This window comes from Pinus tabuliformis, chromosome 4_2 (assembly GCF_031772625.1).
Source record: "Pinus tabuliformis cultivar Carrire ecotype Pingquan chromosome 4_2, CPIR1, whole genome shotgun sequence".
Lineage (NCBI taxonomy): Eukaryota > Viridiplantae > Streptophyta > Pinopsida > Pinales > Pinaceae > Pinus > Pinus tabuliformis.
The window spans coordinates 1,188,264,379-1,188,292,348 of NC_142304.1; the positions used below are offsets into that span (position 1 = coordinate 1,188,264,379).

The following is a 27,970-nucleotide window of genomic DNA, read 5'->3' on the forward strand; positions in this document are numbered from 1 at the left end:
GCTCAGAAGAAAGGAATTGACTATGAAGAGACCTTCGCCCTAGTAGCCAGGTATACATTGATTAGAACCGTGAAATCTCTTACAGCACAAATGGGATGGGAGACATCAGATGGATGTCAAAACAACATTTTTGAACGGGGTGATAGAAGAAGAGGTATACATTGAACAAACAGAAGGCTTTGAGACACATGAGAAGAAGTCTCATGTATGTAAATTGAAGAAAGCCTTGTATGGGCTAAAACAGGCACCTAGAGCATGGTATGGTCGAATTGATGGCTAATTGCAGAAGATGGGATTTGTCAAGAGTAACACAGATCCAAATCTCTACTATCTAGTTGTAGAGAATGAGCCTCTAATCCTAGTATTATATGTGCATGATCTCTTCCCGATAGGATCATCCAGGCTCATCGGGGACTGCAAGAAGAATCTAGCCACAGAATTTGACATGAAGGATTTGGGACAAATGCATCATTTCTTGGAGTTGGAAGTTTGGCAGCAAAAGGGGGATATCTTCCTTGGACAAAGGAGAAATGCTACAAAAATTCTGAAGAGATTCAGGATGGAGGATTGTAGACCCATGGCTACTCCAATGATCACCAACTGGAAGAAAATTGATGCATCAGAAGACAAGGATGTTGATCCCACCTTATATAGACAACTCATAGGGTCCCTGATGTATCTGGTCAATACCAGGCTAGACATTTGTTACGCTGTCAACACCCTTAGTCACTGCATGGTGGAGCCGAAGAGGGCGCACTGGGTAGCATCGAAACATGTTCTTAGGTATATACAGGGAACAGTCGATTATGGACTCTTGTACACCAGGAGTAAGGATATCAGATTGAGTGGATTTACTAATGCAGATTGGGCTCGAAGTTCAGTGGATTGGAAAAGTACCTCTAGGTATTGTTTCAACATTGGATCAGCAATGACCTCCTGGTGCAGTAGGAAATAGAACTCTGTAGCTCTGAGCTCAGCGGAGGCAGAATATATGGCTGCGAACACAGCTTCATGTGAGGCCATATGGCTTAGAAAACTGCTTGTGAACCTATTCAGAAGAAAGATGGGGGCAACCAGGATCATGTGTGATAATCGGAGTTGCATCAAGCTCTCTGAGAATTCAGTGTTTCACGGTCGGTCAAAGCATAGTGATATCCGGTGTCACTTTGTCAGAGACTATGTCCAACGAGGAGCTGTATAGTTGAGCTACACTCCTACAGGAGAACAAGTGGCAAACATCCTCACCAAGGCCCTTAGAAGAACAAAGTTTGATTATTTCAGGGAAAAGATGGGGATCATAAAGAATTCATTTCAATAGTAGAAATGGGGGTGATGTTGCAGTGCAGTAGCATGATGAGAAAAGGTTGCAGTGTAGATGCAATGTTGGGAAGAAGGACCAATAGCAGCACGAATGCAGAGGGAGCTGTCATACGGATGTAGCAGTGGCAAAGGAAAATCCATGGACAACGGTGCAGAGGATGTTGAGCAGGGAGGCCTAGCATCAGCATAGGTACCGTTGCCGTATAGTCAGAGTGATGCTCAGTATGGAGTATTACTAGAGCATAGTCCTCACTAAGAGGGAGTGTTGATTTGGGGTAGCATTGGATGTGCTCTTACCATGAAAATTGGTAAAGAGGCTAAAGCACATGAGATCTCCAACACCCAGAAATGGTTTGGGCAGATTGTACCCGGTTTGGGAGATATTAAAATAATTAATATTTTTAATGGAGTTCTAAGTCTAAACTTAGGAAAATAAAATATTAATGGGTATTAATATAAAACTCGGTTAGAAGGTTCCAAAAGTTATGGATCAAGCCAAATCTAATCTTAGCCGTTGAATAGAGATTTAATCTCAATCGTTGAAGGACCAACAGGGGTGTAAGACTCAACCGCTTCGCCTAGCAGCACAGAGCTTATATTGCGCTCTCCCACAACCCCGTTTTCACGGTTTAGGCTGCTCCCATTTCGCTCGCTGCTACTACGGGAACCACTTTTGCTTTCTATTCCTTTGGCTACTAAGATGTTTCAGTTCACCGCCCTCTATTTGTTTTAAATACCTGAGCAGAGCTCAGGGTTGGGTTGACCTGGACGCGGCTCACCCTAACAGCGTACCTTTTGCATAATGGGTCAGCGAGTAAATGGTAACAGCGGAAGAGGCTTGAGAGTCAGTTGGAGAACACACTGAGGGAGACCAGTCAGTTCGATTTTTGGAGCGGGGTTAGCTGAAAAATTCAAACTAGTGGTCTGGAGAGCAGCAAGAGGCAGCGGGTAGGGAACGAATACTCCCCAGCACTTCCTGACTGCACAAAGTACATCATCACATTACTATAAGACTTCCATAATAACGCTTTCAATGACCAGAAGTTATTTAAGAAAAAATTGACTAAAGAAAACATATGACGAGATGACTAAGACAAGGCTAATAGCATGCAATTATTAGATCTAGCTGTGCAGACAAGTTAACTAGAAATCTTATCCCTGTCTACCAAAAAAGAAAAAAAAAACTTATCATTGTGTACACAACTCAGTGTGTTTTGCTAATCCATATCTTATGTGCAATCCAAGGAAGATGAATGAAGACCTTAAGTCGGGCATTAATTCACCTGGCATATAAGATAGACGCAGAGAAACTGTTTGATACTCTACTATGAGTTTGAGTTCATGTTCAGATCTTGTTCAACAAATCCATGTGAATCTAGAAACAGAGTTCTAACAGCTAAACTATAACATAATGTCTAGATCTAGAACTTTACTAAACAGGAGATGGTGTGTTTTAGACCAGTTGTTTCTTGTATAGAAAAATGAATTCCAAAGATGCTTTCATGTCAGAAGTGGTCAATTCATAAGAGCTTACATTAGGAATATCAAGTATTTCCTCCAATAAACAGCCAGTGCTTTGGCTACTATTATGTGCTTGGGTCATAATAAGTATGCACACATGTTAATGATATTCAATATATGATTAGGCCTTTGTTAGTTGTCATCCCTCAAGTAGCTACCCATTTTAATGGAGCCTGCAAGCTGGTGATAAAATGTTAAAGCAGATGCATATACGAGCAATAAGAAACTTAGCTTCAGCCATTTTGTGTTCTGAAATAACTCTTCAACCCTTTTTGCTTACAAGTCTGACCCAATAAAGAATCTCCCTCTGCCCTGCGTTTTTTTGTTCCCTTGGACTTTTGAGTTCCAGTCAATGGCTGTTTCAAGGCATTCTGTGAAACATTAATATCTCTGTTTGAAGATGCTTCAGCCATGGAACTGAACTTTAGATCAAAGCTCTTACTTGACTTTCCAGTAATTGCAGTCTCCCCATAATCTAATGACGAGGCCATGCTATCATCTGTAACACCCTGTTTTGCTTCTTTCAGCTGATTGTTTTCATTTTCACTTGCAATAGTTCTGATGGCATCTGGCAATACAGATGCCTGAGATAATACATGATCAAATGGGGAACACATTTCATGTTTTTGATCAAATTGTGCATTGTCAACAAGTTCAGAATTATTTGACTGATCTAAATGACACTGATTTTCATTCTTTGGGTTTAAAGTCGGGTGTTCCTTTGTAAATCTCAATGATGAAATAGAGTGATCAGCTTCCTTGGAATTATCTAAGCAACCCTTTTCTTTTGTAATTTCTCTTAACAGTTCTTCATTCAAAACTTGACGATTGCTTCTGCCAAGATCCTTATCCTCTGCATCCTTTCCTCTTGAACTCTCAAGCTGTTTCAGAGATGTGCATCCCTCATTTTCACTAGATTCTTGTCCCATTGGGGAAGATGGCATTGACCTTAGTTGATGTGCAGTGAAAAGGGCAGTAAGTTTCTTCTGCCTAAGATCTTCTTTGAATCGTTTCATATTTCGGGAACTGATAGCTGGTATAGGATGCACAGGCAACATTGGTTGCTCTTTCAAAGTAAGTACTACAGAAGCATGGTCACTCCAACCCTTGGGCACCATTTTAACAATCTCTGTATCTATTACTTGAGACAAAAATCCCTTACTGCATACAGCATAGTCAATCCTGCAGACAGATTCACTGTGTTAAGAAAATATTTAAGGTAATAAACACCAAACAGCTGATATGAAAGAATTGTCTGCAGCATTTGTGAAGAATGCAGTACACAGACATCCTTACTTCATCAAATTGCCTTCTTGAAGTAGTAAGAAAACCAAGTAAATAAGTAGATGTCAAACAACTTCACTGAAAGTACAATAAACACCACACACTCACCCATAGATAGAGTAATTCACTCTGACCAGATTAATTCCAGAGATTTTGAAGTGGACTGACTCTGGGAAGAATAGATTAGTGTCCGCAAAACTGGCAGGCATGGAAAATTGAACCAACCAACAATTTTACTGCATTGAATCTGAAAGCAGATATATGCAACCTTAACAAGGATGTGAGTTCATAGAACTATATGCTAGGTTCCACTGGTTTTTGGAATGGGGAAATGGCAGGGACTCGGGGACACATCCCTGGGACAGCTCAAGTGCACCCCCAAATTTTTCCAGGGGCAGTGAGTTGGGGATGGCAATAATCTATATATATATATATATATATATTCAAAATTCACTATTTACATTTGTAGGACATTCATACTTGTAAGGATAACAAGCTATACTATATATGATTATGCACAACCCTTACTCTTGATCAATGTTGCACAAAGCGGGGAGGAAGCGGGGACGCGGAAGTGTTATTTCCCAAAAATCTAGGAAGCGAAGCATCTCGGAAGTGTCTACTATATATATATATATATATATATATATTTGCATTTATATTTAAAAAAACATCCAAAATACCAAATTAGTTGTAGAAGATACGGAAGCATGCATATTTGTATATAAATCAAGATAGATATGGCATCCATTGTACATTAATGATTAATTATTCAAGCATCAACCATCTAGAATCTAGATTCTTCTCCTCTTGTCTAGCCTTTGCCTCTACCTTGATTGTCTAGGGATATTAGTCAACATTACCCAATTTTTTTATCAAATTACCTAATCCAAGCCTTAAAATATGGTAGAAAAAATCTTAACATGCTTGATCGATGATTTTGACTTGAATGAAAGGGAATTTTTTGCTAAGGGCATGACAAAGGAGTTCAACAATTAACACAACCAACACTAGGATACATATAGGGCTTGGTGCTCTTGATTAGATGTTAATCACATGCCCTTGAAGAATTTCAACCCCCACACCGGTTATCAGTTTTACTTATCACTCCATGCATTTAGTTTTAAATCCAAGCATGATAAAAATTCTAAAATCTGGAAAATGACAATACTTTTTGAAAACACAAATTTAGAGATTTCACAACTGCTGAAATTGCAGAAATAAAGCACAGCGAAATTATGACAGTCACACAGAAAATAAAACAGTGATTTGTGGTCAATCTGACCCTGGAAAACCCCCCCCCCCTACAGAGCTTGGTGAAAACCAGTTTGAGATCTCTTCTTTATTTCTGAAAATGTTTTTACAGAGAAACTGAAATACACAGAAAAAATTCCAGCAACCACAAATTACAACTTATCTCGATTTTTGTGCTTGAACTCCGCCTCAAAAATTGTGCCAATCAGCAAACTGCCAAAACAGAAATTTTTACAGCAATAAAACAATATTAAATGTTGTATAGCCTGCCTCGAAAATTGTGCCTAGAACCTGTTGTACTAACTATATGAATTTCAGTAATATGGCTGCTTCGAAAATCGTGCCCAAAACCTGTTGTATGGACTGTATGAATTTCAGCAGTACAGCTGCCTCGAAAATCATGCCCAAAACTAGCCTTGAAATCTGTGCCCTTGCTGCTATCCCTCTTCCTCAATTTCTGTGTCTTTCTCCTGCTGTACGATTTTGCCTTGGGATGCGTGCCAATAAATGTTGCTGCCCATATTTGCTGAAATGTCTTTTTGCTGCTCTCCTTCACTTCCTCATTGTTCAAAAATTTTTATCCTTGCTCTCTCTTCTCTTTCTCTCAAATGCTCATGAAAGAATGAATTGATCTTTTCCTCTTCTCTTCTCCTTTTACTCTCTAAATGACCTTTTGGGTTACCCTAAGATCTAATGGCTGAGATTCATTTAGATCTAGGGATGAGAATAAATGTGCATTTAATTCTCACTTTCTATTTTTTAACTCACCCATTTAAATAAAGACCCACTTAGCCTTTTATTTCCATAGTCACTTTTTCACTTTCTAATTCTTCATTGACTTTAATAAAGTCACCTTTAAATTAGAATGTAACTTTACCACTTATAAAGTCACTTTTAAATTAAATTGACTTTACCAATTGTTGTCGCGCGGATTGACACGACAACGCTCAGACCGGGGGCTGTCACTCTGATCCCCGATCCCTCCGTTTAAGCCTGTCTCCCGCGGCTAAGGGGGGTAGTCCCTGTGAGATGATGAGACCAACTATCGACCAGTTGGTTGGGAGACACGAGATACGATATAAAAAGCACTAAAATGATTTGATTAATTGAGCAGACCAGTGCCTTAAGAGATTATTGTTAAAATGATTACTTGTTAGATATAGAAAAATGAATCGTGAACAGCAATCATTTGTCATCAAAAGGTATCAGCGAAATCACATAACCAAAACGATATCCAGCGACTGAAAATTTTGAAAAAAGATAAATGCTTTAAACCACCACGAGAATCCTAGACCATTAACTAGATATCATATTCGCATCTCGACTTGAAAAATTCAGATCTTAAGATATAACATGAAAAACAACTGAAACTGGCAAAAATGATTTTCCAAATTTTTTTATGTGATAAAATGAAACCTAAAAACCCTAAACCCTGATAAAAACTGCATAAAGCAAAAAATTTGAAACCCTAGATCAGAGAAAATTGAAACCCTAAGACAACTGATTAATTTACAGATTTGGCCCCTTAACAGCCAGATTCAGCAATAAGAACGGAAATATTTTAATGAAACGAAAATTTCAGATTTGTCACTGTGAAGAACTTCAGAAAATTTCTCATGCAAATCAAATAAATAAACCGAATGATAGACCCAGGATCAAATCCAACTAGGCTCAGCAAAAAATGCTTGCGGGAGTTGGCTAGTTCAGCCGAGAACTTCCCCGAACGCCCACAAAATTCCTTCAGAAAATGTTTTCTGCACAGCTCAAAACAACCGTCAACAAAGAGGGCAAAAATGTTGCTAGATCTCAAACAGTAATGGAGATACCTGCCATTACTTCAGAAACCCTAACAGCACCCAAACCCCAGCAAGTGAACAAGATACCTGTGCTCACAATACTCTATAAGAAGCTAATATTAATGGCTGAAAATAACATATGCAAAAAATGAAATGATCTCACAGCATTCCAAGAGAGTAACACCAGCAAGATATGGACCCCAAAGTCTTCCTTTATTAACCAGAAACAGATTTACAAGAGAGCTTCTTCAGTATCTGACTCACAGATCGAATGAATCTGAAAATGACTCCTAGCACCCTATTTAAAGGAAATGATCCAACGGCTAGTTCGAGTGATCCATGTAGAAATGATCTCGACCGTTGATGAGGATCAAGACATCTCTTGATCTCATCCGTCGATTTATTCACTTAATTTTTTATTATTATTTTTTAAATTTTTAAATTTATTATTTTATTTATTTTTTAAATTTTTAAATTTTTAAATTTTTTATTATTTATTATTTTATTTTATTTTTTTAATTTTTAAATTTTTAAATTTTTTATTTAAATTTTTTTAAATTTTTTTTAAATTTTTTATTATTATTTTTTAAATTTTTAAAAAAAAAATTTATTTATTATTTTATTTTATTTTTAAAATTTTTAAATTTTTTATTATTATTTTTTAAATTTTTTATTATTTATTATTTTATTTTATTTTTTAAATTTCTTAATTTTTATTTATTTTATTATTTTATTTCATTTTTTAAATGGATCATCGAACTAAGCCTTTGGAAACATCACCTAGGACCTAGGACTTAGGACTCACGAGGGGATTTAAAACATTTTCAACCCTCAAGACACATTTCATGATGACTTTTTACAATTTACATCTCAAGGGGACAAACCCACTTAATACAGACCCTCACAAAACACCCAGTTCTGCGACACAACTATAATCTAGCAGATCAACACACTAGGATTCTCCTAAAGTTCTAATGACAAAATCCATCCCGGCTTTGGGGTCAGGTTTGAAGGAAAACTCTGCCGATCCATGGATCGATGAGACAAAAAACCTTCCGGGACGTAGATTACCACTAGAAAGTTAGGTCCGCCTAGGCAATACATATACATGACTCATGTCTGCTAAGATTATTTACAATTAATACATGCAGAATGGGTTTACAATCAAAATGATCAAGTCGCTGATGATGGCAGGATGGCACGGACATGCTGATCAGGTGCTGCCCCTTTTCGCAAAGAAAAAGAAGGTGTACTGCATGGGTAGTTGACCAGTAGAGGTCAACATCTGGCTCTACTTGGGGACACGTTGCTGCACTGTAGGAATGTGAGAATCCAGAATCTGCATCCATACAACACAAGAATAAGTAGCGTCCATCCAAAAAAATCAGCTTATACATTAAGCACAATAAAGATAAAAGCTCTTCATTTATTAACTATCTAAAGCAGAAACGAAAATGCGGAAAAAACAAGGAGTAGGGTTAGAAATACGATACAAAGGATGCCCTACGGCATCAGATGTGTTCAATATAGTGCATACTGAGCATTTGCCTGCTTTCAGGAAAATCTGTCGGCTGCTTGTCGGATGTGCCATGTCCAATTTTGCATATGGTAGGACTCTTTCCTATCCGAAAATCAAGCTGCTTGCGGCCGTCTGATGCGTCAAATCTTCTTCTCATTTTCTTTCTCTTGCGCTTTTTCTTTCTGGCTGGTTGAATTATTGATGACCTGGTACTTTCTGTTTCAAAGCTATCAGATGAAGTATGTAAGATATGCGTGCTATGTCTTTCTTCATCTTGCATCTGATCTTTATCATTCTTAAGTCTGTCTAGATCACCCTCAATCAACCATCTTTCAATCGAATCAACAACCTCCCAATAATAAGATGAATCTTGTTGCAGCAAATGAGAAGACTCCTGATCTGTTGATGTTTGCTGGTTTCTCTTATCTTCCAATTGTTGAAACCTTTGAACCTGTATTCTAATGGCATTCATCTGTCTAGAGCATTCATCCCTTATAGCACTGATTTGTATGGCATGGTGCTCTTGCATGTGTTTTATTACTTTATCATTCTTCTCTTTTATGTCCATAAAGCAATGTTGCATGAAATTTATTTCTTCTTCATGATTCGCTTGCATGTCAGCCAACTGATTGTTATGATTGAACGTTATGATAGTCATTTCCTCATCCATAGTTAATAAATTGTTTTGCATAGAGTCAATTTCCCTATCATGATCAGCTTTAATGGTCACCATATTCTCTTCTAAGACTGACATCTTGCTATGCATGTTTCCAATTTCTGTTTCATATTTAGTTTTCATGGCCTCAATTTCTCTAGCATGGTGACTTTGCGTGACCTCAATCTCCCTGTTACGTTTTTCCAGGTGGGCGCATAAAGTTTTCACATCATTGACATAATTAGTTTGATTGATTTCCATATTTCTCACCAGCATCATTAGATCTCGTAAAATTTGCTTTTGCTCTTCCCTTTCATTGTCATTTGTCCCTGATTTTTCACTATCATGAACTTGATCTGCAATATTTCCGGTGGATGACACATTCTGACATGATGAATCGTCTTGGGATCTTTCAGCTAGACCTCTTATCAAATTACTTACATTCTGTTGCACAATTTTAGAGGCAGAAGGCAAGCTGTTTGGACTATCATATCTATCTTTAAAAGCATTGAGAATGTCTTGTAAAGAAGTGAAAAATTCATTAGGAAAATTATTAAACCAATTCAAGGCATCACCCTCTAAAGAATGGACAAATAGACGCATCTTGAAATCTTCATGATTATATTGAGGAAATCTACAATATAAGATCATTACACAAGTAAACCTGTTTAAATGTTGTCCAACAGTGACCGAATCACCACCCGAGAACTTAAATAATTTACCAAAGGCCTCTTTCGGAAGATCATGGAGATTATTAGTAAAATGACATGGTTTAAATGAATAATCCATGATGAACAATAAGGGATCAACTGGATGATAGAAAAAGATTTCTGCTCAAGAAAATTAAGAGATGAGAGAAGTGGAGTCGCCACTTGAACAATGATTCTGATTCTAGGATCCAAAAAGTAACCACAAACAGCTATGAGGAAAGCTTATTGTCTGGGAAAAATGAGAAAGTAGAGTCGCCACCCAAACAAAAAACAGACCGAAGAGATGCTACTGATATGGCGAAAAATAAAGCAATAAAAGATCCAAATGATAACCCAAAAGGTTGAATTTGCCAGCTCAAAATGAGAGATGAGAAAGATGATAAGGTGAATGTCGATGAAACTCTAGGAACAGAAAAATTCTGTCCCCGGCAACGGCGCCAAAAAATGTTGGTGTTGTCGGGCCAAATGAAAAGATAAAAAGTGAGAAGGAAGATTGTCGTTGAAACGCCGAGAAAACAATTTCCCCGGCAACAGCGCCAAAAAATGTTGTCGCGCGGATTGACACGACAACGCTCAGACCGGGGGCTGTCACTCTGATCCCCGATCCCTCCGTTTAACCCTGTCTCCCGCGGCTAAGGGGGGTAGTCCCTGTGAGATGATGAGACCAACTATCGACCAGTTGGTTGGGAGACACGAGATACGATATAAAAAGCACTAAAATGATTTGATTAATTGAGCAGACCAGTGCCTTAAGAGATTATTGTTAAAATGATTACTTGTTAGATATAGAAAAATGAATCGTGAACAGCAATCATTTGTCATCAAAAGGTATCAGCGAAATCACATAACCAAAACGATATCCAGCGACTGAAAATTTTGAAAAAAGATAAATGCTTTAAACCACCACGAGAATCCTAGACCATTAACTAGATATCATATTCGCATCTCGACTTGAAAAATTCAGATCTTAAGATATAACATGAAAAACAACTGAAACTGGCAAAAATGATTTTCCAAAATTTTTTATGTGATAAAATGAAACCTAAAAACCCTAAACCCTGATAAAAACTGCATAAAGCAAAAAATTTGAAACCCTAGATCAGAGAAAATTGAAACCCTAAGACAACTGATTAATTTACAGATTTGGCCCCTTAACAGCCAGATTCAGCAATAAGAACGGAAATATTTTAATGAAACGAAAATTTCAGATTTGTCACTGTGAAGAACTTCAGAAAATTTCTCATGCAAATCAAATAAATAAACCGAATGATAGACCCAGGATCAAATCCAACTAGGCTCAGCAAAAAATGCTTGCGGGAGTTGGCTGGTTCAGCCGAGAACTTCCCCGAACGCCCACAAAATTCCTTCAGAAAATGTTTTCTGCACAGCTCAAAACAACCGTCAACAAAGAGGGCAAAAATGTTGCTAGATCTCAAACAGTAATGGAGATACCTGCCATTACTTCAGAAACCCTAACAGCACCCAAACCCCAGCAAGTGAACAAGATACCTGTGCTCACAATACTCTATAAGAAGCTAATATTAATGGCTGAAAATAACATATGCAAAAAATGAAATGATCTCACAGCATTCCAAGAGAGTAACACCAGCAAGATATGGACCCCAAAGTCTTCCTTTATTAACCAGAAACAGATTTACAAGAGAGCTTCTTCAGTATCTGACTCACAGATCGAATGAATCTGAAAATGACTCCTAGCACCCTATTTAAAGGAAATGATCCAACGGCTAGTTCGAGTGATCCATGTAGAAATAATCTCGACCGTTGATGAGGATCAAGACATCTCTTGATCTCATCCGTTGATTTATTCACTTAATTTTTTATTATTATTTTTTAAATTTTTAAATTTATTATTTTATTTATTTTTTAAATTTTTAAATTTTTAAATTTTTTATTATTTATTATTTTATTTTATTTTTTAAATTTTTAAATTTTTTATTTAAAATTTTTTAAATTTTTTATTATTATTTTTTAAATTTTTAAATTTTTAAAATTTTATTTTATTTTTAAAATTTTTAAAATTTTTAAATTTTTTATTATTATTTTTTAAATTTTTAAATTTTTTATTATTTATTATTTTATTTTATTTTTTAAATTTTTAAATTTCTTAATTTTTATTTATTTTATTATTTTATTTCATTTTTTAAATGGATCATCGAACTAAGCCTTTGGAAACATCACCTAGGACCTAGGACTTAGGACTCACGAGGGGATTTAAAACATTTTCAACCCTCAAGACACATTTCATGATGACTTTTTACAATTTACATCTCAAGGGGACAAACCCACTTAATACAGACCCTCACAAAACCCCCAGTTCTGCGACACAACTATAATCTAGCAGATCAACACACTAGGATTCTCCTAAAGTTCTAATGACAAAATCCATCCCGGCTTTGGGGTCAGGTTTGAAGGAAAACTCTGCCGATCCATGGATCGGTGAGACAAAAAACCTTCCGGGACGTAGATTACCACTAGAAAGTTAGGTCCGCCTAGGCAATACATATACATGACTCATGTCTGCTAAGATTATTTACAATTAATACATGCAGAATGGGTTTACAATCAAAATGATCAAGTCGCTGATGATGGCAGGATGGCACGGACATGCTGATCAGGTGCTACCCCTTTTCGCAAAGAAAAAGAAGGTGTACTGCATGGGTAGTTGACCAGTAGAGGTCAACACCACTTATAAAGTCACTTTAGGAGAAAAGTACAAATAAATTTGGACACTTTTCCCTAGGCCAAAGATCAAAGCATTAGGGAACCACTTGTCCTCTGGTACCCAAATTTTAACACTCCCTCTTACCGAGGAAAGTGTTCCTCACCACTTCCCATCTCGTCTCTGAAGTAGACATGCTTGCCCCATCGTAAGGCTTTGGTGAAAATGTCTACTCCCTGCTCATTTGTGGAAATGTACTCAAACTTGACAGCTCCCTTTTGGACAGTCTCTAATGAAGTGATACTTGATCTCAATATGCTTTGACCTGTCATGAAAAACTAGATTCTCCGTGAATTTTATGCAATTCTGATTATCACAGTAAATTACTGAAGGTCTCAATGCCTGACCAAATAGACCAAACAACATCTTGTGAAACCATATGGCCTCCCAACTAACCAAACTAGCAGCCATATACTCTACCTCAGCTGAGCTCAATGGAGCTGACTGTTGTTTCCAGCTGATCCACGACACAACTGTCGAACCCAACCCAAAACAGCACCCGGAAGTACTCTTCCTATCTGAAGCACAACCTACCCAATCTGAATCTGTGTACCCTGCCAGTCTCACTCCATCACCCTGTCTATAATCTAGACCAAAATCCATAGTCCCTTGCAAGTAACAAAGAATGTGTTTTGCAGCCACCCAGTGCACTCTACTGGGCTCACACATGAACTAACTCATACTGTTAACTGCAAAACATATATTTGGTCGAGTGTTTACCAAATATATCAATTTACCAATCAACTGTCTGTATAGAGTAGGATCCACCAACTCGGAATCAGAAGCGTGAAGCTTCTTCTAGTTAATGATCATAGGTGTAGACATGGGTTTGCAGTCCTCCATGTGAAATCTGCTAAGAATATCCACAATGTACTTCCCTTGTCCCAGGAAGAAATGCCCCTCCTGCCACACCTCCAATCTCAGAAAATAATGCATCAATCCGATATCCTTCATCTCAAACTCTGAAGCAAGATCTCTCTTGCAACCCTCAATGAGTCTCTCTGCACCAGTGATGATCAAATCATCAACGTACAACACCAGAATGAGAGGCTCCTCACCCACCACAATGAAGTATATAGGTTCGGATCAGCCTCACTCTTTGTGAAACCCAACTACTGCAAGTATGTATCAATCCTTGAGTGCCAAGCTTTAGGAGCTTGCTTCAGGCCATAGAGTGCCTTTTTCAATCTGCATACATGGGACTCCTTCCCATGCACCTCAAATTCCTGCGGCTGCTCAATATAAACCTCCTCCTGAATGAAGCCATTGAGAAATGTGGTCTTCACATCCATCTGGTGGATCTTCCAACCCATCTCTGCTGCAATCGATATAATGGAGCGAATAGATGTATACCGAGCTACGAGAGCGAAGGTCTCCTCATAGTCAACTCCCTCTACCTGTGAGAACCCTCTTGCCACAAATCGAGCCTTGAACTTCTCGATGCTGCCATCTGCAACATGCTTTATCTTGCAGAGCCATCTGGAAGAAACAACAGATTTACCTTCAGGGCTCGGCACTACCTCCCAAACATCGTTCTTCAGAATAGAAGAATACTCCATCATGGCCTCTCTCCAGACCTGCTGGCTGGCTGCCTCCTCATAACTAGAAGGCTCAAAGTCAACAATGCTTATTACCAATGCCATGTAACTACAGAACCGCTCAGGTGGTTTACTCTCTCTAACTTGTCTCTTTGGCCCAACAACTGATGTGGCCTTGCGCAAGGTATCTTGAAGCCACTTGGACTTCCTCTTCCCTGAGCATACTTCTCCCACCGAAGTGAAAGAATCCTCATCATCAGAAACCTGAACTCCTGAAGGCCTGCCAACTGACCTCATGCCTGAATCTGTGCCTATGTTGAAGTACCGTGCGAACTGCCCATTAGTGGACTACCCTATGAACTACTCTGCGGACTGCCCTGCATGCTGCCCGAAGAACCACCCACCTGACTCTGAGAGCCACTGCTCACTGATGGACCTTAAACTTTAATTGATGTACCTCCTAATCCCTGACCACTAGATCCCTGTGACTGACTCAGCTGCTCCTGAAGGTCTGGTGACTCTGGATACTCTAACTCCCATGACCTCCTGAAAGCTCTCTCCTCCTCAAACTTCACATCCCGCCTGACAACCACTTTCCTCTGCGCAGGAATATAAATCCAATAAGCTTTCGAGGTCTCACTATAACCCACAAAGATGCGCTTGTTTGCAGTGGGCTCTAGCTTGGTCCTATTCTCCTTTGGGACATAGGAATATGTAAGGCACCCAAAGATACGAAAGTGCCCAACATCAAGCTTCTTCCCAGAAAACGCCTCTTCCGGAGTCACATTCCCAAGGCACGATGTGGACTCCTGTTCTACAAGTACACAGTAGTGTTGCAAGCCTCTGCCCACAAAAATAAAGGTAACCCCTAATCATGAAGCATGGCTTTGGCAGCCCCTACAATGGATCTGTTCTTCCTCTCCGTAACCACATTCTGCTGGAGGTTGTAAGGAACTGTAAACTCCCTCCTAATGCCTGCCTCAGCACAAAAATCAACAAACTCACCAAGGGTATACTCCCCTCCATTGTCCGACCTGAGGACCTTAATCTTCCTACCAGTCTGGGTCTCCACAAGAGCTTTGAACTCTTGAAACCGCTTGAAGACCTCACTCTTGGTCTTTAAGAAATAAATCCAGGTTTTCTTGGAGTGGTCATCAATGAATAAAACATAGTACTCATAGCCACTCAAGGATACATGAAACATCCGACCACTCACATTGGTATGAATCAAGTCAAAGATCCCGGTTGCTCTACTGTCACTGCTGGGAAAAGGGGATCTGGCAAACTTCCCCATAGCACATCCTCTGCATACATCAAGGTGATCAGAACTGAAATCTAGCACACTAGTGGTGATCTCACGCAATGTACTCAAGACCCCATGATACATGTGCCCCATCCTGTCGTGCCAAATCAAACACAACTCTGAACTGTTAGATCTGTTGTCGGTCTTGTCTCGGGTGCTGCTACTCAATGCCATCAGGGGCTGGAATGAAAACTTGTACACCTTGGCATGGCGCACACCAAAGCAACTGAAGAAGCTGGAGTTCCCCTAGGATACATAAGCACCTACCCTCTCCTGAACAACACATCATACTCGCTGTCTTCAAGTGTTGAGACGGATATCAGGTTCTTCTTCATTCCAGGCACATATAGAACAACTGACACTTTCAAGGGAGGTTTGGGTCCCCTATCAAATGTCAATGTCCCCACACCGACTGCTCTAACCATGCTGTCATCACCAAGTAATACCTCCATATCAGTATCATCCTCTGAAAGCTCTGAGAAGTACTCTCTAACTCCTGTCATGTGGCGGGAAGCGTCATTGTCAACATACCAAATGCTAGAAGATGCTCTGTTAGTAGTGGAGAGTGCACACTCCCTCTAAACATGTATGGCAGGTGATCCTACACTAGTGGCCTCACAAGTTATGAACCCAAATTCCCAATCAAAGCTTTCTAAGAAGCTCTCTATCTCTACAGACGTTGCCATGGGTTTGTCTCTCCCTTTCTTGTTCTTCTTCTCCAGACACACAATAGCATAGTGTCCCAACTTTTGACAATTCCAACATTTGACTTTGGAATAGTACTTCTCCTTGTTCTGTTGTTTGCCTTTACCTTTGCCTTTGCCTCCACTGTTGGAAGCTTGCTTCTTTGCTCTGCGCTTCTTGCCTCTTGCTAACAATGTCACATTGTCATCCTCCTCCACTTGTTTGGTTGCCCCAAGATGGTTCTTTCTGATCTCATTCTGAATGCAATCATCCCACAACCTCTCCCATCCGAGAAGGTATTCCCGTGCAACAATGCCATCCACAAAATTCTTCCAAGTCTTGGGAAGACCATTCAAAGCAATCCTCACCAACTCAGTGGGTGCAATGATCCCACCTACGACTGCCAACTCATCTCTCACTGAAGTGATCTTTGTGAGGTATGTTGTAGCACTGTCAGTCTTAGCCATTTTAATGGCCTTCAGTTTCTCCTTTAGGACCATTTTTCTGTTTTCATTTGAGCTCTGGTAAACACTGGTCAAGGTGGTCCACGTCTCATGTGCATAAGTCTTTCCTCTCACATGAGGAATGACATGATCTTTGACTCCTTCCAAAATCAATCCTTTTGCCTTGGCATTCTTTTTGTTAAACTCTGCCAATTGTACAGCGTCAGCGAATACTGCTACTGGGTTTTGTGTGGTATTTACTATAATGCCCCAGACTTCTGCTTCCTCAAAGATGCTCCAGATTCTCTCCTTCCATGCACTGTATTGTTCTGCCCATCCAACCTGTCTTCAATTCTCAAACCCAAAGACATGTTTCACTATCCTACCAAAAATAAATTTTCAAATCTACGGTAAAGGTTTCTGTTTTCTGTTTTCTGGATCACTACTTCTATCTTGAGAAGCATGATAGAGGGAAAAGGATCTCCTCCTCTGAAAGGATGTAGGAAGGCCTAAGTCACACTAGATGAAATCAACATAATATGTCCTCATATGGAGTATGAGGTGGTTGACTACAATTAAGGAACTCTGATTGGAAGCTCCTAGAAATGGAATGTGTGAAGAAAGGAAGAAAGAAATCGTGAGATATGCAACCATGATAAAGGCAATCAACATCCAAAAGACCAAGAAGATTTGACTAGGAAATCTCCCAGAAAGATATGAAGACTCTGATATGAGTCGGAAAAAAAGATGGAGACCCTTGACAATGAATATCTTTAGGAGATGTGTCAATCTGCATGCAAGATGTTGATACCTACAGAAAGATGTAATGATGAAAGACCATCACAAAGGTAATTTTGATTTAAGTGTTCATTTCTTATTTTTGAACTAATATCTGGATGAGCTTATGTAGGACAGCCAAAGGGAAAAATCTGTGAATGACTTCCAAGAAGACCATATTGAAGGATGTAAGATCCTTCCGGAAAATATGACATAGAGAAAGCAGCATGACATGAAGCAAAGCCAAATGATAAAAACAAAACAAAACAAAAAATGATGGATCGCATTCTGATGAAATGAAGACATGACTAACTCATGCATGAAAGTGATGGATGGTTTGTACCCTATGAAGAAGTCCCTAAAGATGAAGACTCCATGACGAAGAATAAATTCATGACATCAAACGAAGGATTTCTTCAACCAGCGGGTTGTTCCATGATCTCCTACAACAGCTCCTCATGAGCTTAGGTACATTCCTTTTGTAGGAATGAATACATCCCTTTATTGGAATATGTCTTCCCTATTTGAGAGGGAGAGATAGACACGTCATTTTGGTCTTAACCTGGGAAGACAAAATGGAGGATTGGGTAATTATTTGACATCCGATACTCTTTGAGGATGAGATAGGGCATCCAATAGAAGAGTAGTCATGGAGGACCAATATTCTTTGAGGGTTGGGGAGTCCAAGATAAGAATAGTCCTCATGGAACACACCCTGAGTACCTGAGTAGGGGATATTCTGAGAGAGACAATGATGAGAGTGTCTATAAATCATTGGTCTCGCCAACATTGAGCTCAGATCTTGTGCACAGATGGAGTTGTTAGTCAAGGCCTTGCTATGTGACAATGTTGGTTGATATGATGCTATACAAATGAGTTACCAATCCGAATTCTTATGAGAAATTCTTCAGATTGAGAATGTCCAAGTACCATTATGAATACCTCCCTAGTTAAGAGGGAGTGTTGAAAAGTGTAACTAGGTTTGGTCTTCATAATTGTGAAAATTCAGTGATCCGGAATCCTACTGCAGTAATTGATAATATTTCTTCTATATTTTAAATTACTTAAACAAATTATTTGCAATTTTCTACAGCAAATATCAAAATACATACACTGCAGCCTTCATAAATAAAATTTTGCGGAAAATAAATACAAGGAATATACCAGCACATATATAACCACAGTGACAGTTATTTTTGGAAAATTGTCCCCGGAAAAACCCAGTGTGGGAAAACCCGTGCAGAAAATGAGGGTTTCTTTTATTAATCTTTAGCAATAATTTCTATACAACACAAAGTAGAGGAAGAGTCACTGAGAGAAATTTACTGGTGAATTTCTCACACTCCACAACAATTTTTTAACCCCAAAGAGGACAACCTATCTCTTTCACTCACCCTTTTGCGTCACTCTCTACGCAGTGACTATGTGGGCCCTACATCATCCCTTCTGTTGCGCTGACCTACGTCCCTCCTTTGTGATGCCTCCTCCAGATTTGTCCTGCACTCTTAGACTATGTTGATGCCCTCTCTCTCCCACCTGCAACTCACTCTCTGACTCGATTTTCTCTTGCCGAACTTCATCCACTGAGAAAATCGATCTTCTTGAGCAACTGAGTATCTGCCCTAGTGTGTTCTCCATTTACCCATCGACTTCCTATAATCTTCTGTTGGAGCACCAGCGACCAAGATTAAAAAATAATCGATGGCTAAGATTAACTAAAAGTCAATTCATGTCTTCTTCTAGAATATTCTCACCATGACTTAATTAATACCCTTTAATTAACCAGATTTCCTAAGTTTAGACTTAGGGAATCATTTAAAAAAGTTAATTATTTTAATTAAGTCGTCTCTAGGTGGAATTTCCAAAAACGATTTTCTGGGTTTTGGAGAATACATGTATTCTAGCCTCTCCACAAAATTTCGTGGCTAGAACACATTCGATGCTACAAAAATCAACACTCCCTCTTAGCGAGGAATGTGTTCTAGTGCTGCAACCCACTGAAGCAACACCCTGTCTCTGCTTTACCTCCTATCACGCTGCTGATGTTTGGCTGCTCTGCCCATCACTACTGCGCAACTCTGATATGAGTTGCATATGTGTTGTTGCTGACCTTGCTGAACTGTTGTCAACTAATGCCTCTGCACTGCAACTCCCTCTCATCTGCTGCTGAAACGGATTCTCCACCATACCCATCTGTTCCCTGAACTAGATGAACTTAGCTCTCCCTAGAGATTTACCAGTATGTCTGCCACTTGATCTCTTGTGGGGACATATTGCAACTACACTACCTCATGTTGAACACAATCCTTGATGAAATGACATCTGATATCAATGTGCTTCGACCTATCATGAAATACTGGATTTTCAGAGAGTTTTATGTAACTTTGATTATCACAGTAAACACTAGTTGCTCCCATTTTCTTCCTGAACAAACTCACCAACAATTTCCTAAGCCATATGGATTTGCACGTAGTTGTGCTAGCCGCCATATATTCTGCTTCTGCTAAGCTCAGTCCTACTAACTTCTGCTTCCTGTTGCACCAAGAGATCATCCCTGATCCAACGCTAAAGTAGTACCCGGAGGTACTTTCCCTATCCACTGAACTTCCTGCCCAATCTGCATTTATGAATCCGCTCAACCTGACATCATCTCCTCGAGTATATTTCAACCCGAGTCTGACTGTTCCACGCACATATCTGAGAATGTGCCTAGCTGTTGCCCAATGTACCCTTTTCGGTTCCACCATGAACTGACTAAGGGTATTGACAGCGAAACAAATGTCTGGCCTGGTGTTGACCAGATACATGAGTGACCCAATTAGCTATTTATACAAGGTGGGGTCAACTTCCCTGTCCCCTAAGGCATCTATCTTTTTCCAGTTGGTAATCATGGGTGTTGCCATGGGTCTGCAATCCTGCATTCTGAATCTCTTCAGAATTTCTGTAGCATATCTCCCTTGCCCAAGGAAGATTTCCCCATTCTTCTACCATACTTCCAACCCCAAAAAATAGTGCATCAACCCCATATCCTTCATGTTGAATTCTGCTACAAGGTTCCTTTTGCAGTCCTCTATGAGCCTCGATGATCCTGTCAAAAACAGATCATCTACATATAAAACCAAAATGAGAAGCTCATTCTCCACCATCAAATAGCAGAGATAGGGATCTACATCACTCTTGATGAATCCCAAATGATGCAACTGTCAATCCGACTATACCACGCCCTAGGTGCCTGCTTGAGCCCATACATGGCTTTCGTCAATCTACATACATGAGTGTGCTTCTCATGAGTCTCGAAGATTTCAAGCTGCTCTATGTACAACTCTTCTTCTATCACCCCGTTCAAGAATGTTGCCTTGACGTCTGTTGACCACTACGTGTCAACGACCCATAGCAGTGCACCCCCTTATTTTTCGCAAAAGGGATAGCGCTTGATCGACGTGTCCGTGCCATTTGACTATTATCATCAGCCTGATCATGTTATGTTGTAAACCCAGTCTGCATGTGTAAATTGTAAATAATCCTAGCAGATCTGTATCATGTATGTAATTGCCTAGGGAAACATAATTTTCTAGTGATGATCTCCATTCCAGAAGGTTTTTTGTCTCGGCGATCCATGATCGACAAAGTTTTCCTTCAGCGTAACCCCAAAGCCGGAATGGATTTTGTCATTAGAATCTTAGGGGAGTCCTAGTGTGCTAAATCGAGTCTATGTAAAAGTGATTTGGGAATAATCCTAACTATTTGGTTAGGTTATTTTATTACAAATTGCTTGATCTGCTGGATTATATTTGTGTCACAGAACTAGGTAGTCTATGAGGGTCTATGTCAAATGGGTTTTCCCCCTTGAGATGTAAAATTGTAAAAGTCATGATGTAAAGTGTCTTGAGGGTTAGAAAAATATTTTATCCCCTCATAAGTCCTAGGTCCTAGGTATTTTTAAATTTTCCAAAGGCTAAATTCGATGGTCCTTTAAAAAATTAAATTTTAAAGGGTCCAGGGACTAAGGTTAAATGATTATTTTGCTAAATTTTATGCCCTTGGTCCCTAAGGTTAAGTCAAAGTCAAAATTTTGAGGAAATTAATTCAAAAATTAAATTTTTGAATTAATTAAATTGCATTTAATTGATAATTTCTAATTTCCTCATTATTTTAATTTTGACGGATGAGATTAAAAGATTTTTTGATCCTCATCAACGGTCGAGATCGCTTTGACAAGGATCACTCAAACTAGCCGTTGGGAATTTTTTCTTTAAATAGGAGGTCAGTTGTCATTTGATTCATTCGATCTCAGAGTCATGTGCTAAAGAAAACTCTCTTGTAATCGTTTTTTTTCATGTGCAAATAAAGAAAGACTTTGGGGTTAATCTCTGCTGGTGTTACTCTTCGGGAAAATGTTGTAAGATGTTTTATTTTCTTGCATAGATTTACTTTCAGCCATTGATGTTAGCTTATTGAAGAGTGATTTAGACACAGGTATCTTGTCTGATCACTGGGGTTTGAATGATAGTTTAATTTCTGAATATAATGGCAGGTATCTCCATTAGATCTGAATTTCATTGTCGTTTTCTCTCTCTATGTTAATGGTTGAATTAAGTTGTGCAGGAAATCCTTTTTTTTTTAGATTACCGGGCGTTCGGGGAAGTTCTCGGTTGAACCAGCCAACTCCCGAAAAAGCATTTTCTGAAGAGCCCAGTTGGTTTTGATCCCGGGCTTATCATTAGAATTTTTCTGGTGAATGCATGAAGGGTTTTCTGAAGCACCTCATATTAAATTTAAAATTTTGAAAATATTTCTGTGGCATACTGACAAATCTGGCTATTTAGAGCCTTTAAACTGTGAATATTGTAATTATTTAACTGGTTTTCGGTTTTTTTGTTTTGATTTTTGCATATATTGTTTCTGGGTATTTTGTTTTTGTCATTGTAGGTTGCAGATCTGAAAAGGAGATTTTTGTTTGAAGCCAGATCTAGGCCTTGGAGGGTAAGATCTGGCCTCAGAATCAACACTTGCGGGTGTTTCTAAAGAAATTTGAGGGTTTGTTCAGGATATCTGTCTGCTGTTGCCTGGCGTTTCATTTTCGCAGGAAAATTTCGAATTTTTTTTTGAAAAGGTGAACGTTGTCCAAACCCTCACTTGTGCACTGCCAAAACCTGCAAACGAGGGGTTGCCCTTCCATTCCACGACTTCTCAATTCACTGTTGATCCTGCGTGCATCCTGTAGCAGTCGTCACACATTCCAGCTACACGCAGTCGTTATCTCTTCCTTCTTGCTACGGTTTCAAGCCCTTTCCCTCTGCATTCTGCTAGCCATCCCCTGCCTGGCCCACAGCCCTTCCTCCATACACGCAGTCTCCTTTCTCCATCCTGCATTTTCCATATCTGCCCGCATCTTTTCCCCGCAAACGCACCATCGTTTCATTACTCTATATGCCTCCCCTCTCAGCGTGTCAGCATTTCCCTCTGCTCCATCGTGCTCCCACGCAGTCTTCACACTACCAATCCCGCTGCATCTTCACCCCTGAGCGTCCAAATCCCCGCACCCACAAACATTCATCAGTATTCCCTCTCTCCGCATCCTTCCCCCTCATTCCCTTCATGCAAATCCGTCTTGTTACCCTGCGAGATCGCTGCCATTCCTCTATCCATCAACGTAGCTACATACTGCCCACGCATTTTTCCAAAACTACGCAGCTCCAGTTGTCTGCTCCCTCGTGACCTGTATTGCACTCTCTCCGTCGTATGCATTCATCACCTGCAATCACTGCGACGTTCCTCCATCGATTTGTTGTTCAAAGCCATACCTCCGCCGGATCTCTCATCGCCAGCCTCCTTTCACCGTCGGGCTAACCTGCACCAGCAAACAAACATTTCCTTAGTCGAATTTTTTTTGTTTCATATTAGCTTAGGGTTACTTGCATTGATATTTCTTAGGTTAGTTTAACATTTGAATTTTAAGTTAGCATATATATTTTTGTTTTGTTATATGATTAGGTCTTAGTTTAGATTAGATTAGTTAGGTTCTAGTTTTAGATATATTTCAATTTTCATTTTATTTTTCTTAGTTAGGTTTTATATATATATATATATATATATATATATATATATATATATGTATTTTTAGGTTTATGATAATTTCTAGTTTGTTCAAAAGCAATTTTGGTTTGGTTTTTTTTTAGTAAGATTTTAGTTTGGGTTTTTGTTCACATTACTTAGGATAGTTTTAAATCAAAATATTTACATTGTTTTAGTTTTGATTTCATTCATAAAAAATAAAAAATTTCATAAATTTTAAAAATCAAAAGACATAAAAATAATAATAAAAAATAAAAAATAAAAAAATTTTAAAGAAAATTTTTTTGTGGTATTCGACATAGCTAAATGTGCTTAGATTTTATCTGAAGATTAGCTATCTGAAAGTGGTGATTCATTTTATGAACTGGTTAGCATTTTGTGGTCATTCAAAGTATTCTATCTTTTGAAAATTTAATTGTTGGAGCTTTGCTAAGTTATCAAAATTGATCGTGGTTGCTTGAATGTTTTAATGCTCATCGTATGCTAGACATTTCAATAAATATTTTCAAGCAATTGTTGAAAGATTTGTTCGTATTTATATTTCCTAAGCAGCGAATCAATTATTCGATTTCCACTTCATCTAGCAAAGGCACTGGTACTAAACATTTAAAGATCTAATCAAGTTTTAAAATCAATCAAGTGCTTGTTTCCCTCGCTGTGTCTCCCAAGCCAGCTGATTACCAGTTGGTCTTCTTTTATCCCATAGGGTCTACCCCCCTTAGCCTAGGGAGACGGCTTAAACAGAGAGATCGGGATCAGGGTGACAGCCCCCGGTCTGAGCGTTGTCGCAGTGCCTAGACACTCTGTGCGACAACAACGTCCATCTGGTCAATTTCCCATCCCATTTGCGCTACGAGGGATATGACGGATCTAATAGAGGTATATCTGGCAACTAGGGCAAAGGTCTACTCATAACCTATTCCTTCTTTTTGTGCATACCCATTTGCCACAAATCTAGCCTAATACTTCTCTACACTGCCATCTGCAACGTATTTGATCTTGTAGATCCACCTGGAACCCACAACTGATCTATCCTCTGGTCTAGGCACCACCTCCCACACATCATTTGTCATGTAGAATTGCACTCTTCTACCATGGCATCCACCTATTGTAGCGGCTACAACCACCCTCCAAAATTTTGCCTTGGTTTCATTTTGGAGCCTCCCTACCAACAATCCTGCAACATGTCGCGTTGTCAAGTACATAGGCTTCAGCTGAGTTTCAAAGGCTTGCCAGCCTGTGCATGTCAAACTTGCCAGTCTCCCATCACAGGCTACCTTTCTGGACTTAGGTTATTTTCTAGCTGAAAGTTTCACTTAGAAAATTGCGCAATTCTCGAGGGGACCCAGCCTTCCCTCCAGAAATTGTGCAATCCTTCTGGGCTGCCTGCTGAGCTCCAAAATTACGCAATCTAGCCAGGCATCCCTCCCTCAGAAAACTACGCAATCCAGCCAGTCACTGGGCTTCAGCCCAAAATTGCGCAATTCTGGGAGGCAGTGACCTGCTAACCCCAAAAATTGCGCAATGCCTGAGGGACAGCCAGCCCTGCTCAGTCCAGAAACTTCGCAAATCCCTTTCTCGGGCTTCCAAACTGTTACATGTGCCTTCAGGTTGACCGGTTCCCTCCGGGACTGAGCAATCTTGATTTGCATGCATGGGTTGCTTTTTCCCGAAATAGCAAAAAAAACAACATGCAAAAAGCATCCCTAAATTTTAGGGATCTATTTTTAGCAGCTGGAGGTTACATGCAAAGATCATTTTAGAAACTTCCCTCCAAGTGTCGCTTTTCCTAGATTTGTGGCATGCACGTCATAAGCCTCAAACTTATTTATTCGACGCTACAGAGCTCATTCCTCACATCGATCTTGGAGCTTTGACATCCCACAACACATCTAGGAGTCTTCGGCACATTCAACTCAGTTATTTCTGAGTAAGTTTGCTTTTCATGTCATTTGCTGCTTTTCTATCGCTTTTCATATTTTGCTTTCTATGAATGTTGTTTGCTTGGTTTTGTTGAACGCCTGTTGTCATTTTAATGTATATTAGCTTGTAGAAGCATCGTTTCAGTTTTTGTTTGCATCTCACTACTATCACATGCATGACACTGTTTTGCACTAACGGTCGTTGTTGCGGTGACTCGTTTCACACACATGCATGTGTTCCCGTTTTTTGAATCCTGCATTCACTGTTTTCATGCATGATCATTCACTCTTGCTTACATTCAGTCTCACCATGCATTCAAACCTCTTCATGTTTTCAATCGCCCGTCGGCGAGTTTGGGCTACCTTGGCCCGGACCTTGCCTCACCCGGACAAAAATGCGCATTTTTGGAAGTGAAGGCTCTGCCTTTCCTCCAAAAATTGCACAAACCTGGCCAACACTAACCTCCAGGGTTGCATTGCACAGTTCTGGGAGGTAGTGCCCTGCTAACCCAGAAAGTTTCACAATGCAGTCTCTGGGCATGCATGTCCTTGCTGACTGAAATTGCGCATTGCGTAGTTTCAACCCTCAACAAGCAAACTGGACTGTGCATTGCGCAGATCCAACAATCAGTCAGCCTCTTGACAGCCCGAACTGTGCCTTGCGCAGTTTTGGCAGTCAGTGTCCCGGCCTCCCAGTGAAAATTGTGCAATCTTTATTGCCAGTCACCCAGGTATGTTGCATGTTAGTCCTCATATTTGTTTTGGCTTTAAGTGACAGATTGCTTGCCATGAGTGTCTCTATGTCTCCAGGTATAACAGGTGTTCGTTTGTCTCTCAGCAGTACAGGTACAATGGCCTCCAAGAGAGCAGGGTCAAAGGACACCGTGGGAGTGAAACTGGAGATGCAATTGAACAAGTGTCTATGGGCCTGCCTGTTTACGAAGACACCAAGCTAGTCATAGACAGAGACATCAAGATGAAATGGCAGGACATCAATGATACATTCTCAGGCACATTTGAGGAAGATCTGGAAGACCACAGGGTCTATGTCAACATCCAAAAATCTGGCTTGTACCGGATTGCATGCAGGTATCCCGCATTTCCATGCGCGGACATGATACATTGGATTGTCTCGCACACTAATCCTGAGACGATGATGTTGAGTAGTGTTAGCAGGACAAAGCTTGCTACCTTCAAGGCGAAGGACTATCAGGAGATGTATCACTTGCCACAGCTGGTGATCACAATGGAGAAACCCTTCAACACACGCAGCAACGCAAACTCCAGAGATATCTTGAAGAGTTGGGTGAAAGAGCCAGCCAAGTTCAGGACAACACCCAGTCTGGTTTACAAGACGAAGATACTGCGGAAGGCATATCAGTACTTGGTCATCTTTGCATGCCGCTTATACGGCCAAGAGAGCACAGAGACCTTCCTGCAGAGCTGGGTGATTGCGTTGGACCAACTAGCCAGCAAAGGAAGGCCATGCAACTGGTCTGACATGTTGGCTCTCAGGTTGAAGGAACAAGTGACAGGAGCCCGACATCCGCCCAAAGGTCAGCAAGCAGAGATATACATGTCTGCTTACATTTTGGATGCAATCTGTGCCCATCAACAGTTCCCAGGTTTGAAGTGGGCATGGACACCTTCGGAAACCGCTGTGCACACTTATTGCAGATTATTCTCCGAATGCAGCTTTCGCGGAGTCATCACATAGTTGTCAGACCACTTTGTCACCCCGATGTACAAAATGATATTTGAGCAGGATCCACCTTGCATGTCGCAGGCAATGATGGAGGCATTGATCGACATAGAAGATTTGTATGCCTCTCCCCTTGGCACCTTCATACGGATGTACAACGCGGAGAAGCCTCTGCATGTTTTACCAAAGTTTGCCATGGAAAATCTCGTCATGCAAGAAGTGTCGTATCACATCTCGACAGGGTTGTCAGCTAGACTGCACAGGAAGAAGAAGGCACCTTGGCCTGCTCTTCCTTTGCGGATCGGGTTATATGAGATACGGAATCTCAAGCATGCTGATGTCGAGACGGAGGAGTTCAAAAGATTCACTTTTGGCACCAGAAGTTTCAACCCATATGACCCGCATTGCTTTGTAAAGGACCACTGTGCGAGAGTGCAATTTTCGTGGATCCACGGGGCGTGTCATTGGCCTGAGGAAGACCCATGGAGATATTGTCACAACTTCTCCAGGCTCAATGAACCAGTCGGCATAGCTGTGGAATGGTTAGCAAAGCAGCGCGAAGCAGCATCTCAGAGGGCACCATCATCAATAGCAGCAGAGGATAATAGACTTGCGCATGACAAAGGCAAGAGAATGGTTGATGGCAGCGCAAAGTTGTTGATTTGTGGTAGCATCGGATGTGCTCTAGCCATGAAAATTGGTGGAGAGGCTATAGCACATGAGATCT

The 27,970-nt window shown here is 40.0% G+C and overlaps 1 protein-coding gene across 1 annotated transcript in view; it reads right to left on the reverse strand.

The window, feature by feature from the left end:
* Positions 1-2,769: 2,769 nt before the first annotated feature.
* Positions 2,770-27,970, reverse strand: part of LOC149173927 (uncharacterized) — a 374,409-nt gene continuing 349,208 nt past the window's right edge. Inside the window, exon 6 of the mRNA XM_089424796.1 lies at positions 2,770-4,023. Coding sequence (XP_089280922.1) covers positions 3,075-4,023 — 949 coding nt within the window. The 3' untranslated portion in view covers positions 2,770-3,074. The remainder of the gene's footprint in view (positions 4,024-27,970) is intronic.